Below are 15,046 nucleotides of genomic sequence, written 5' to 3'. Positions count from 1 at the left end.
TCGAGAATGAAAGCGATAGGTGGTTGACTTGGTGTGAGATGGCAACAATGGGCATCTAAGTAGACGTGGTAAGGAAAGAGAGAAGTGGTCCTACCTTTTCCTCTTGGTGGCACTGCCGGTTCCTGTGTCAGAGGACAGAATGCTGTCCTGTTCCTCTTCGTCACCTCTCCTCAAAAGCTCCCTCTTCTTAAGCTGCAAAACATTCATTACATACTGCATTCAAAACAATAACAATAGTGTACTACTCACCATTCGGTCTTCAATTATTTTGTATACAGCACAGGAGGTTGGTGGAACCTTAATTGGGCTGGAGCGGAATGGTATCAAAAACATGGTTTCCATGTGCTTGATGCCATTCCATTTGCTCCATTCTGGCCATTATTATGAGCCACCACTGTTATATAGAAACCCTACCAGAATTAGCATTTTTATGTCTTGTATTCCTACAGTTCCAGTCCCAACCCACCACCAGAAAGAAATCCTACCAGTGAACTCTGAACTAGTTTAATATATTCAGCTCTTACCCTAAACCAGGGCTCTCCAATCTTGCTCCTGGAGAGCTACCGCCCTGTAGGTTTTTTCTCCAACCCCAATCTAGCGCACCTGATTCTAATAATTATCTGGTTGATAAGCTATACAGTGGCTTACGAAAGTATTCCCCCCCCCCCCGGCATTTTTCCAATTTTGGAATTCCTGGAATTAAAATAGATTTTTTTGGGGGGGGGGGGTTGTATCATTTGATTTACACAACATGCCTACCACTTTGAAGATGCAAAATATATATTTTTTATTGTGAAACAAACAAGAAATAAGACAAAAAAACGGAAAACTTGAGCGTGCATAACTATTCACCCCCCAAAGTCAATGCTTTATATAGCCACCTTTTGCAGCAATTACAGCTGCAAGTCTCTTGGAGTATGTCTCTATAAGCTTGGCACATCTAAACACTGGGATTTTTGCCCATTCTTCAAGGCAAAATTGCTCTAGCTCCTTCAAGTTGGATGGGTTCCGCTGGTGTACAGCAATCTTTAAGTCATACCACAGATTCTCAATTGGATTGAAGTCTGGGTTGCTTTAGCAGTATGCTTAGGGTCATTGTCTCAAATCTCTGGAAGACTGAAACAGGTTTCCCTCAAGAATTTCCCTGTATTTAGAGACATCCATCATTCCTTCAATTTTGACCAGTTTCTCAGTCCCTGCCGATGAAAAACACCCCCACAGCATGATGCTGCCACCACCATGCTTCACTGTTGGCATGGCGTTCTCGGAGTGATGAGAGGTGTTAGGTTTGCGCCAGACATAGCGTTTTCCTTGATGGCCAAAAAGCACCATTTTAGTTTCATTTAAATAGAGTACCTTCTTCCATATGTTTGGGGAGTCTCCCACATGCCTTTTGGTAAACACCAAACATGTTTGCTTATTTTTTTTCTGGCCACTCTTCCGTAAAGCCCAACTCTGTGGAGTGTACGGCTTAAAGTGGTCCTATGGACAGTTAATTCAATTGCTGCTGTGGAGCTTTGCAGCTCCTTCAAGGTAATCTTTGGTCTCTGTTGCCTTTCTGATGAATGCCCTCCTTCATCAATTTGGACTATTTTGTGTATGTCCATTACATGAAATCCTAATAAAAATCTATTTACATTACAGGTTGTAATGCAACAAAATAGGGGGGTGAATAGGGGGCCAAGGAGGGTGAATACTTTTGCCAGGCACTAGATTAGGTTAGTTACAACTGGGGTTGGAGTGAAACTCTACAAGAGGGTAGGTCCCCAGGAACAGGGCTGGAGAGCCCCCCTCCTAAACCAACAGCAAATGGCAAACAAGATCCAAGTCCCTCTACTGACCAGCAGGATCTGCTGCAGCCGGAGGGCCCGTTTGGAGATGCTTGAGGTGGGCACGTTGTAACACTTGGCATTCTCAAACATCAGAGTAAGGTCAGAGTCCATCTGCTCCACACTCTCATACTCCCCATTCTTCATCTTCTCCCTGAGACAGGGACAAAGAAGTTCATCATTCACTGAATGGATGGGTTTTTACATACATTCAAAATAGCACCAGGAGCTGGACAAAAACAAGGTCCATAGAGTTTTGCTGCTCGCAAAAAAGGAGAAAAAAGGAGAAAAAATTGCATTGGGAGCAGCAACACTGTGAGTGGACATTCTCTTTTTCATCATTGACTGACGTTAGCTACACGGACACCAACTCTCCATGTACAGTGCCTATTTGTATTTTTATTTATTTTATTTCACCTTTATTTAACCAGGTAGGCAAGTTGAGAACAAAGTTCTCATTTACAATTGCGAACTGGCCAAGATAAAGCAAAACAGTTTGACACATACAACGACACAGAGTTACACATGGAGTAAAACAAACATACAGTCAATAATACAGTATAAACAAGTCTATATACGATGTGAGCAAATGAGGTGAGATAAGGGAGGTAAAGGCCATGGTGGCAAAGTAAATACAATATAGCAAGTAAAACACTGGAATGATAGATTTGCAATGGAAGAATGTGCGAAGTAGAAATAAAAATAATGGGGTGCAAAGGAGCAAAATTCATTAATTAAATACAGTAGGGAAAGAGGTAGTTTGGGCTAAATTATAGGTGGGCTATGTACAGGTGCAGTAATATGTGAGCTGCTCTGACAGTTGGTGCTTAAAGCTAGTGAGGGAGATAAGTGTTTCCAGTTTCAGAGATTTTTGTAGTGCGTTCCAGTCATTGGCAGCAGAGAACTGGAAGGAGAGGCGGCCAAAGAAAGAATTGGTTTTGGGGGTGACTAGAGAAATATACCTGCTGGAGCGTGTGCTACAGGTGGGAGACGCTATGGTGACCAGCGAGCTGAGATAAGGGGGGACTTTACCTAGCAGGGTCTTGTAGATGACATGGAGCCAGTGGGTTTGGCGACGAGTATGAAGCGAGGGCCAGCCAATTGAGAGCGTACAGGTCGCAATGGTGGGTAGTATATGGGGCTTTGGTGACAAAACGGATTGCACTGTGATAGACTGCATCCAATTTGTTGAGTAGGATATTGGAGGCTATTTTGTAAATGACATCGCCAAAGTCGAGGATTGGTAGGATGGTCAGTTTTACAAGGGTATGTTTGGCAGCATGAGTGAAGGATGCTTTGTTGCGAAATAGGAAGCTATAGGACAATGTACTGTAGTAGCCTATTCCTACCTGATCTGCTGCAGGGCGATGGGGTGTTTGATCTGCTGGTAGTAGTCAGGGTATTCTTTCCTGGAGGGCAGCTGGAGGAAGGGTTCAGAAAGGAGCGGTCCCTGGCTGTTCCTAACCCCCCTCACAGCCTCGTACAGCTGGAACACTGGGTTACCCATGTCCATACTGGAGCTCAGGCACTCCGCCTCAGACTCACCCTCGTCATAATGCACAGAGCCTGGAACACATGATACACAGAGAAGTGCACACATTTACAAAATCACACATACTTAACACACCGTAACAACATAAAGCTATGAAGAGGGCTTGGCCTCAAAGACTCAACCATTCAAATCTGGTTAGTGTGTGCGCGTGTTTGTTGTGTTGACAAACTCACCAGAGAGCAGGGCGTCCTCGTCATTCTCTGAGCCGTACTGCAAAGCCAGAGTGATGGCAGAGAAACGGTCTCCCTGGGCTGACCTCCGGTTCTTGATGCGGACACTGGTCTTAGTGGGCTCAGCATGGTCTATCTCAGTCTTTCTCTGGATGAAGACCTTCTTGATGATGTTAGCATCCTTGACATCAAATAAGGAAGCATTGAGATTAGTGTGCTTTCTATAACATCTAAGTTGTAGACATGCAGGGAAATCTTGAGCACAACATGGCTCTACTGAAACTAGACTTTCCGCACAACTACTCACAAGAACATAAGATACCAATAGGGAAATGCTGTATAAAATATATCCTATGCCATATAGGAGGATAAATATACCTTAAAAACCTGAGATCCTGGTTCATTGTATGTTTTTGCATTTTTCACCAGAAGGTCAACATCCTTAGCCATGCCGGTGACACTTTTGTAGTATCCGATCTGACAAAGATTCACAAAATATCATGGTTAGGTTACAGAGTTACATTTTTGTTAATTAGCAGGCGCTCTTATCCAGAGCGACCGACAGTAGTGAAAGTATACATTTTCATACCGGTCCCCCACAGGAATCGAACCCACAACCCTGGTGCTGCAAGCGCCATGCTCTACGAACTGTGCTACACAGGACACATATGATTTCTTATATGATTACACAAAATAACAAACAATATCAAGTTGGCCTATATTCATGTGTTTATGTATTAATACGCTTAACCAATTAGATGTCAATCAATTCTACACAAATTGCACAAATTACCTGTATTCTCTGAGTGATGGCTCTCAGATCAAGGGGCTCCTTGATAACGGCATAGTAGTCTGGGTAGTGCACTTTGGAAGGCAGCTTCTGGAAGAGCTCACTGATGACCCTTCCTGAGGGGTCCGTGTATGACACTACAGCATCTAGCAGCTGCTCCAAAACCTCCTTCAGGCAGCTCGGTGGGGTCTGTAGATCAGAGCATACAGGAACAACCACAAGTTATGATCCCACGTACATCCAGTACTTATGGAACTTGAGTTGCAAGTGTTGCAAGTCTACGGAGCTTGTCAACAATGAGTAAACTTAGCTTGAGGGTAGATGTTGTAGACACAGAAGAGGTGAGAATAAAAGATATATGTGGTCGACTTAACATGATGTAGATTGTCCATGATAGATAGACATACAAAGCAGCAAGGAGCTTAAAGATCTCATGATATATAGATATATTTGTCAGATGATCTTTAATCTTTACCTCATCTTCAGTGAAGAGAGCACGATTATCTAGGATGTCTTCACCATCGTCATCATCTTCATCACCATCCCCTGGCTGAACAAACTCATTCCTGGTGTGGACATAGAGTTCCCACAGCCTGCAGGCTTCTTGGTACTCCACACCCTCAGCCTGACAAGTCAGAGATAAAACAGAGTTTCTGTTAGCCAGTATTTGCTGGCTGTTGGCCAAAAAAAAGAAAAAGAAAGTCAAATAAAATTGTTTTCGGCCAAATTGACCCGGGAGAAAACCCCCCACCGGTGGGCAGGCTATCAGCACGTCACCCACCACTTTAGCTGGAGGCAGTATGCATTAGACGTCGACCGATTATGATTTTTCGACGCCGATACCGAATATTGGAGGACCAAAAAAGAGGATACCGATTAAGCGGCTGATTTAAATAAATTTTAAAAAGTACTTGTAATAAAGACAATTACAACAATGCTGAATTAACACTTATTTTAACTTAATATAATACATCAATAAAAATCAATTTATCCTCAAGTAGATAATGAAACATGTTAAATTTGGTATAAATAATGCAAAAAACAAAGTGTTGGAGAAGAACGTAAAAGTGCCAATATGTGCTATGTAAGAAAACTAACGTTTCAGTTCCTTGCTCAGAACATGAGAACATATGAAAGCTGCTGGTTCCTTTTAACATGAGTCTTCAATATTCCCAGGTAAGGAGTTTTAGGTTGTAGTTATTATAGGACTATTTCCCTCTATACCATTTGTATTTCATTAACCTTTGACTATTGGATATTCTTATAGGCACTTTAGCATTGCCAGTGTAACAGTATAGCTTCCGTCCCTCTCCTCGCTCCTCCCTGGGCTCGAACCAGCAACACAATGACAACAGCCACCACATCGAAGCAGCGTTACTCATGCAGAGCAAGGGAAACAACCACCCCAAGGCTCAGAGAGAGTGAAGTTTGAAACGCTATTAGCGCGCGCTAACTAGCCAGCCATTTCACGTCGGTCACACCAGCCTCATCTCAGGAGTTGATAGGTTTGAAGTCATAAACAGCGCAATGCTTGACGCACAACGAAGAGCTGCTGGCAAAATGAGCCTGCTTCTGCCTACCACCACTCAGTCAGATACTTAGATACTTGTATGCTATCTAGTAATATAATCAACCATGTGTAGTTAACTAGTGATTATGATTGATTGTTTTTTATAAGTTTAATGCTAGCTAGCAACTTACCTTGGCTTACTGCATTTGCATAACAGGCAGTCTCCTTGTGGAGTGCAACGAGAGAGAGGCAGGCCGTTATTGCGTTGGACTAGTTAACTGTAAGGTTGCAAGATTGGATCCCCCGAGCCGACAAGGTGATAATCTGTCTTTCTGCCCCTGAACGAGGCAGTTAACCCACCGTTCCTAGGCCGTCATTGAAAACAAGAATGTGTTCTTAACTGACTTGCCTAGTTAAATAAAAGGTGTATAAAATTTAAATTGAACATTTTTTGAAAATAAAAAAATAAAAATAAAAAAAAAAATCGGCAAAATCGGAGCCCAATTAATCGGCCATTCCAATTAATCGGTCGACCTCTAGTATGCATTTTGAAAACATTGTTTGAAACCTGAATGTTTAACTTAATATTATGAGGCATGTCCTGCCTTGCTTGAAAATCCAAACAAAGAAATGCGTAGGCAATGAATTTATAAAGACTTGTTTCAAGTTTGGGGAAGCATACAATTTATCCTACCACTTCTTCCGATCTACGTGCCAGTTATGAGTTTCATATGCGCATGTCTGCGGAACAGCTTCATTTCAATAATAACGTTTTGTTTCTCAAAATCATTATCACGTTAATTCATAAAAATCTTATTTATACTGCTAAAAATATAAAAGTTCAAACTCAACTAATGCGAGAGCACTAGCATCTGCCATATGGACACATTGATACACTGATCATTGGTGGCTAAATAGCCTAAATGAGCACATGGAACTCAGGGGTGGCCAATGCATCTGGTGGCCTATAACTTATTGTCAACGAAGTAAAATTAGATAAAGCTGACAAATAAAACATACTAATGGAAATTCCAGTTCTTCCAGTCCCTTTCTTGTCTGTCTTGACTGGAGGTATGTATTATTGCTAGTGAAGTGCAACAATGTATCAAATCAATCAACTGGATCCAGCCTGAAGTGGTTTCTTGCTAACTTGCAACATTGTATCTACCCGCCTATTATACAGCCCTCAGACAGCTGTTTTTGCAAAAGCAAACTGTATTTTATTACTTTTCCACTGAGGCTTGGTGATTTTTTTTCAAATAGCCTAATAGTTCCTCACAATAGACCTATCATTTGCAATGGATGTAAAAAAAAAAAAAACATTTGACTTACTGTGTGGGATGAAGAAAATAATTACTTGGTTTATTAGTAGTGGATGTGGTAAGTTAAGACAAGCTGAAAACATCCCCAAATAGGCACTTTCTTACATATATGCGCAGCAGGCCAGGTAGGCTACTTCTGTGCTTGCTCCCCCAACATGAGAAACCAGACCCATGCTCATTGCTCACACCGAGCACTCCAAACAAAAGACAATGAAAAAAATGGCTAAACTCATAAATTATAGTTATGAAATAAACCTAAACGTGTTTCTCACAAGTGTAGCGGGTTGTGAACTCTGCAAAACACATTTCCACCCCAAGAATGAGAATGGTAAATGACTATAGGCCTAATTAGTAATACAATGCATTAACAGAAATTAATGTAACCAAATGACAGGCATTAATGGTATATTTTACTACTTGTGACACATGTAATGGGGAATTGATAAAAATAAACAATTCACACAATGAAACAGCAAAAGAATTGTCAGGAGACAGCTGAGTGCATTCTGGAGAGCTGAGCGCATGCATTCTGGAGAGAGATTTTTATTTATTTCACCTTTATTTAACCAGGTAGGCTAGTTGAGGCACAAGATGCACCTATAGTCTATCTTCGCCACACACCCTCTCCTTCTTCATGTCTCAATATTTTAAATCTTCTCACATAACTTATGCTTTTCGCTGACCGCCGCAACTCAATAATCAACTAGGCCTTTTGCCACCTGCGCTGGCTATGAAAGACTTCCTCATCTCAAATCAAATCGTATTTGTCACATACACATGGATAGCAGATGTTAATGCGAGTGTAGCGAAATGCTTGTGCTTCTAGTTCCGACAATGCAGTAATAACCAAAAAGTAATCTAGCTAACAATTCCAAAACTACTACCTTATAGACACAAGTGTAAGGGGATAAAGAATATGTACATAAAGATATGAGTGAGTGATGGTACAGAGCGGCATAGGCAAGATACAGTAGATGGTATTGAGTGCAGTATATACATATGAGATGAGTATGTAAACAAAGTGGCATAGTTAATGTGGCTTGTGATACATGTATTACATAAAGATGCAGTAGATGATATAGAGTACAGTATATACATATACATATGAGATGAATAATGTAGGGTATGTAAACATTATATTAGGTAGCATTGTTTAAAGTGGCTAGTGATATATTTTACATAATTTCCCATCAATTCCCATTATTAAAGTGGCTGGAGTTGAGTCAGTGTGTTGGCAGCAGCCACTCAATGTTAGTGGTGGCTGTTTAAGAGTCTGATGGCCTTGAGATAGAAGCTGTTTTTCAGTCTCTCGGTCCCAGCTTTGATGCACCTGTACTGACCTCGCCTTCTGGATGATAGTGGGGTGAACAGGCAGTGGCTCGGGTGGTTGTTGTCCTTGATGATCTTTATGGCCTTCCTGTGACATCGGGTTGTGTAGGTGTCCTGGAGGGCAGGTAGTTTGCCCCCGGTGATGCGTTGTGCAGACCTCACTACCCTCTGGAGAGCCTTACGGTTGTGGGCGGAGCAGTTGCCGTACCAGGCGGTGATACAGCCCGACAGGATGCTCTCGATTGTGCATCTGTAGAAGATTGTGAGTGCTTTTGGTGACAAGTCAAATTTCTTCAGCCTCCTGAGGTTGAAGAGGCGCTGCTGCGCCTTCTTCACGATGCTGTCTGTGTGGGTGGACTAATTCAGTTTGTCTGTGATGTGTACGCCGAGGAACTTAAAACTTACTACCCTCTCCACTACTGTTCCATCAATGTGGATAGGGGGGTGTTCCCTCTGCTGTTTCCTGAAGTCCACAATCCTCTCCTTAGTTTTGTTGACGTTGAGTGGGAGGTTATTTTCCTGACACCACACTCCGAGGGCCCTCACCTCCTCCCTGTAGGCCGTCTCATCGCTGTTGGTAATCAAGCCTACCACTGTTGTGTCGTCCGCAAACTTAATGATTGAGTTGGAGGCGTGCGTGGCCACGCAGTCGTGGGTGAACAGGGAGTACAGGAGAGGGCTCAGAACGCACCCTTGTGGGGCCCCAGTGTACAGGGCGGGGTCGAGACCCAGGGTCTCGAGCTTGATGACGAGCTTGGAGGGCACTATGGTGTTAAATGCCGAGCTGTAGTCGATGAACAGCATTCTCACATAGGTATTCCTCTTGTCCAGATGGGTTAGGGCAGTGTGCAGTGTGGTTGAGATTGCATCGTCTGTGGACCTATTTGGGCGGTAAGCAAATTGGAGTGGGTCTAGGGTGTCAGGTAGGGTGGAGGTGATATGGTCCTTGACTAGTCTCTCAAAGCACTTCATGATGACGGAAGTGAGTGCTGCGGGGCGGTAGTTGTTTAGCTCAGTTACCTTAGCTTTCTTGGGAACAGGAACAATGGTGGCCTTCTTGAAGCATGTGGGAAAGACAGACTGGGATAGGGATTGATTGAATATGTCCGTAAACACATCCCCAGCCACGCATGCTCTGAGGGCGCGGCTGGGGATGCCGCCTGGGCCTGCAGCCTTGCGAGGGTTGACACGTTTAAATGTTTTCCTCACGTCGGCTGCAGTGAAGGAGAGTCCGCATGTTTTAGTTGTGGGCCGTATCAGTGGCACTGTATTGTCCTCAAAGCGGGCAAAAAAGTAATTTAGTCTGCCTGGGAGCAAGACATCCTGGTCCGTGACTGGGCAGGTTCTCTTTTTGTAATCCGTGATTGACTGTAGACCCTGCCACATACCTCTTGTGTCTGAGCCGTTGAATTGAGATTCTACTTTGTCTCTATACTGACGCTTAGCTTGTTTGATTGCCTTGCGGAGGGAATAGTTACACTGTTTGTATTCGGTCATGTTTCCGGTCACCTTGCCCTGATTAAAAGCAGTGGTTTGGGCTTTCAGTTTCACGCGAATACTGCCATCAATCCACGGTTTCTGATTTGGGAATGTTTTAATCGTTGCTATGGGAACGACATCTTCAACACACGTTCTAATGAACTCGCTCATCGAATCAGCGTATTCATCAATGTTGTTGTCTGACGCAATACGAAACATATCCCAGTCCACGTGATGGAAGCCATTTCTCTTCTGTTCTATTGGTTTTCATATCAACTTTCTTTTGTTGTCCAGAAGCCAAAGGCACAATCCTAGTCATATTAGCAACCCGTCCTAGTTGTTGCATCTTTAGAGTCACCCTCTTTCTAAGGAGATTTTCATCTCGGTCATATACTGCATCAGGTGCACTGTTTAGAATTGCATTTAGGCAAATGTTTGAAATTGACGTTTTATTGTCTGCTTCATTACAGGAGTTGAATGTTCTGTTAAGATGAATTACCATAATGTAAATGTTATTTCTGTCATTCCAAGCACCGGAGGTAGACACCCTAATGGGTTACGAACCCAATGCATATGGGTCCGGTACATTTCTCATAATGGCCAGTAAATGTAAATCTTCCAAGTCACGTTGTCCAGTACCACATTATCCTAACGGAAACCCTGATATAAAAGCATGAATAACCCGCTGTGTCTAAAGGATGTGTTTCCTACTAGTCAAAGACTAACAAGGTTTGTTATCACAAAGTGTAATACCAGAAAGTACAGCACAATCAAGTTTTCAATCGATTTTCAGCTTAGACTTCAATCCACATAGTGTGTGTGTCACCTTATAGTAGGTCTTGGCGTTGTTGAACATGAGCTGGAAATCAGCAGTGAGCTGCTCCACATCTTGGTAGTCCTCTGACTTGAGCTTCTGCTGGATCTTGGTCATGTCTATGGGCTGGGACACCACCTCATAGTAGTCTGGCTGTTTCCTGAGGGAGGAAGAGGCAGAGATAAGACACCTGGGGGCTTTTCCTCTATATTTCGTCTATGGTCATTTGGCACCAAATATCAGAAAATGGGTTGGGAAAGGGAGGGACTAAATTTTTGTTATGACCCTTACCTTCTCTTTGGTACCCTGATAAACAGCTCACAAAACAGTCTTCCCTGGTTGTCCTTGTGGTCCCTGACAGTGTTGTACACCTCATGGCACACAGCAATCTGTTGAACACAAAACATGATATGATAATAATAATAATGTGGGTCGAAGCAGGTTACAGTAGACAATTCCGTGTTTGGGGAAACTTGGATTCACTGCATCACACAAATAAAACATGACAAACCTGACCAAGAGTAAAACAAGGATGTTGATAAAGATAACCACAAGCTTTATCAAAGGGATAGTCAGGGAGGATTCTTAAATTCACTCTGGAGTGTCAGACTGCACTCTCTGCGTTCATAAATTAAGAGCTTTGTTCGATTGTCCATTCGTAAATCCAAGTGCATTTCGCTCATGGAGCGTTCAGAGCGCACACCGGATGCGCTGGCCAAGGAGCAGGGTTGATCCGAGCATTCTGACCTCACAACAAGAGCCCAAGCTAACTAACTAACTAAATCTGGCTAGCTTCTTCCAAACACAAATGAGAGAACACCTCACGCTTCACTATTTTACTCGCCCTAGCAGAGCTGGTTAGACTGTTTACATGTTATCTGTGCAGCTAGCAACAATTTGATTTAGTTTTTTTGCATACTTTTACTGATGTCTGTCAAATTCAATGGGTTTTGCCATAATTTCTCAGAACAAGAATAGACTGACGAGTTTCAGAAGAAAGTTCTTTGCTTCTGGCCATTTTGAGCCTGTAATCAAACCCACAAATGCTGATGCTCCAGATACTCAACTAATCTAAAGGACAGTTTTATTGCTTCTTTAATCAGCACAACAGTTTTCATCTGTGGAAACATAATTGCAAAAGGGTTTTCTAATGATCAATTAGCCTTTTAAAATGATAAACTTGGATTAGCTAGCACAATGTGCCATTGGAACACAGGAGTGATGTTTGCTGATAATGGTCTCTGCACTCCTATATATAGATATTCCATAAAAATCAGCCGTTTCCAGCTACAATAGTCATTTACAACATTAACAATGTCTACACTGTATTTCAGATCAATTTGATGTTATTTTAAATGGACCAAAAATGAGCTTTTCTTTCAAAAACAAGAACAATTCTAAGTGAAACAAACCTTTGAATGGTTGTGTATATATTTTGTAGTTAATTTGATGTTTTTTCCCCCCACATTAATGTGTGTCACATCAGTTTGCAAACAATGCAAAAAATAATAATTTAGTTCATAAATCCGCATACAAACATGGTCTCTTTTTTGCTTACGGGTCTCTTTTCCAAGCTTAAACAGACAAACATTCACATATAACACCATGGGCCAGAAAAGGTTGAATAGATTGGCCGTGGTGTCAATCCAGCATGACTTCTGCCATGTTCAAAACAACTGGAAAATCTCAGACTTCAGTGAGTTCAAGACAACTGGGAACACTGGGGAAAAAAAACTAGCTTCAACTTGGAAAATACATTTTGAACAATCCTAGTTGAGAACTTGGGCCTCTTTCTAGAGCTCCGACCTGAAGATCACTGATGTGAGCAAGTGAGCACAGAACAACAAGGTTATTCCATAAATGTATTGTATGCTGCTGCATAATGTAATATGTCAGGGAGATATGTATACTGTAGCTAAGAAAGTAATATTATGTGTGTGTTGTGTGGTAAGCTGATAGTAGCTCATGTGCCTCACCCTAATTAATTTAGTCCCTTTCCCTCTCTTAACTCCTACTGTGACTTGGTGGTGCACATGTAGCCTATTGCCTGTTTTAGAGAAATGTAATCACTGAATATTGTAAGAGCTTTCATGGTCTGCTTATATGCTCCCTTTATGTATCCTACAGTTCTGACTTTGTGTACAGGGAGAATACTGTAAGAACGACGACCCATGTTCTGAATTCTGTCACTGTACATTTCAAAGGGCTGAATTTTTTATTATTTATATTGACGACGTCCATCCTAGCATTCTCAAATAATGTCTTCCGCTCGTCGTCCCCTTATGCCATAGTTTGCACATCTCAATTGTCAGTAGAAACCACATTTGTTTCAGCAAGTCAGCCATATCAGCTATGTTTTTAAGGGCAGTAAATGAGGGCGAATGAACTATTTTGCTGCCAGACAAGGCTCCGCTGATAGCTAGGTGTAGCGTTGGTAAGGATTCACTCCATGGTGCTGAAAGGAAATATCCGCTGTTGGGACAGCTTTATTTAGGCCCTAAAAGTTTGTGGGCACCGTTTGTCACCGTTATAGTGCAATTAATGCATTATTTAGTGGCTTTGCTGGCATTTTTTTATTTATATGGCATATATATGCATAAAAATAATGGGGGGAGTTTGTTTGCCCCACCAAGATCTACATGCTAAAATCGTCACTGCATCAGAGCTAGAAGAGTAAGACATTCAACTCACAGGATCTACCGTAGGGACATTAGAGGGTCTTCTCCTCTTTCGCCCGCTTCCAGGAGTGGAGGAGGAGGCATCGTCAAAGTCCCCTCCGCTCACACTACTACTGGATGGAGAGGTGGCCCTTCTCCTTTTCGAACTCATTGGTATAACTGATGGTACCTTCACAACAACACACACAAATACCGTTAGCTTGCTGGCTAAGTAGCCATCCAATTTTGTATAATATTATAAACACAGACTAGACCTGTAACGTTACAGAATGAAGTATTTTATTATAATTCGTTTATTTAACTAGGCAAGTCAATTAAGAAAATATTATGATTTACAATGACGGCCTACAAAGAGACAGAGTCCCGCTGGGACCAGGGCTGGGATTAAAAATAAAATGTACTGTACACTAGTAGGACAAAAACACACATCACGACAAGACAGACACCACAGCACTAGCTACATAAAGAGAGACCTAAGACGACAACACAGCATGGCAGCAAAACAACACCACCGTAGCAACATAACACGGTAGCAACTCAAACATTGAGAGAGATTAACTCTGAAAAGCATTTAAACACGTCCGTGTTAACTTTATCTGGCTACCGGTAACGTTAGCGAGGTAGCAGCTAGTTATCAAACATGGGAAAATGGGATCTTCGACGTATAATATTAGCTAGTTTATCTCGCTATCTAGCTAACAATCTGCTGATAAATACAGTTAGCAGTAACGTTGTTAGCTAGCTAGATGACTAAGTAAACTTACAAAGGCGAGCGCCTAAAATGTAAACGTTCGCTAAACCGTAAAAACTAGAGCTAGCTTGCTAACAAGCTAGTTGTAATGCTACTTTGATAAACAAATTGAAAGCAAAATGCAATCCCGGTTTACCTGAATTGTAGTATGTTTCCCTGAGCAAAATTGTTTCATTAAAAAGTCAATTCATTCGAAACGTTAGCTAGTCAAGCTCCTCCCCGTGGCAGTATATTGTGACCGGATGTGACCCTATAAAGCTGCGATCCATTTGAAAACAGTCGAGGCGGCAGGGACTTGAAAGGGTATCAAACGCATGAAGCGGAGACTGTGGGGGTGGTGGTTGAAAGAGCGCGCTGGTTTGAAATGGAAAAGCGTCGTGGTAGCTTTTGATAAAGAAGAACATCAATATGAAGCAGCTGCTTTATAAGTGGGATGCACTGTTAAGCGCCACATCCCGAGCGCGTTCGTGCTGATTGTTCGGAGATTGTGAAAGCCGGTTAAATGGCGTCCCTTGAGAAGGGAAGAACACGATGTATGTCAGGACAAGTGCAGTATTAGCATATACATACACACACTTGGGATACGAGGAGGAATGGGAGGGAGAAAGAGGCGGAGGAGATCTACGAGCGAGGGAGGAAGAGGGTGAGCTTGAGTATGTTAAAAATGGCGGGGAAAAGTGAAATGGTTTGTTCAAGTTGAATGGTAGAAAGTGTACACGCAGAGAACTAAAGACAGGAGGAAGAATGAGGGCGAAGTATCGGAGGTGATAGGTGTGGTGAATTTCTCGGAGCCCGAGGCTTGCACCAAGGTTTAGGATAAAG

The 15,046-nt window shown here is 42.3% G+C and overlaps 1 protein-coding gene across 4 annotated transcripts in view; it reads right to left on the bottom strand.

The window, feature by feature from the left end:
- The window catches only part of LOC124002567 (protein polybromo-1-like), a 43,156-nt gene extending 28,644 nt beyond the window's left edge, over positions 1-14,512 (bottom strand). For all 4 annotated transcript variants that reach the window (XM_046310052.1, XM_046310054.1, XM_046310053.1 and 1 more), the window contains exons 1-11: positions 14,361-14,512; positions 13,487-13,642; positions 11,087-11,184; positions 10,808-10,955; positions 4,817-4,966; positions 4,345-4,530; positions 3,930-4,028; positions 3,555-3,732; positions 3,179-3,395; positions 1,842-1,983; positions 95-192 (exon numbers count right to left, since the gene is read on the bottom strand). In XM_046310052.1, coding sequence (XP_046166008.1) covers positions 95-192; positions 1,842-1,983; positions 3,179-3,395; positions 3,555-3,732; positions 3,930-4,028; positions 4,345-4,530; positions 4,817-4,966; positions 10,808-10,955; positions 11,087-11,184; positions 13,487-13,642; positions 14,361-14,399 — 1,511 coding nt within the window. In that variant the 5' untranslated portion in view covers positions 14,400-14,512. The remainder of the gene's footprint in view (positions 1-94; positions 193-1,841; positions 1,984-3,178; positions 3,396-3,554; positions 3,733-3,929; positions 4,029-4,344; positions 4,531-4,816; positions 4,967-10,807; positions 10,956-11,086; positions 11,185-13,486; positions 13,643-14,360) is intronic.
- Positions 14,513-15,046: the final 534 nt, after the last annotated feature.

This window comes from Oncorhynchus gorbuscha, linkage group LG18, assembly GCF_021184085.1.
Source record: "Oncorhynchus gorbuscha isolate QuinsamMale2020 ecotype Even-year linkage group LG18, OgorEven_v1.0, whole genome shotgun sequence".
Taxonomy (NCBI): domain Eukaryota; kingdom Metazoa; phylum Chordata; class Actinopteri; order Salmoniformes; family Salmonidae; genus Oncorhynchus; species Oncorhynchus gorbuscha.
The sequence above is the reverse complement of the archived record's forward strand: the minus strand, read 5'-3'. Positions and strand labels throughout refer to the sequence as shown.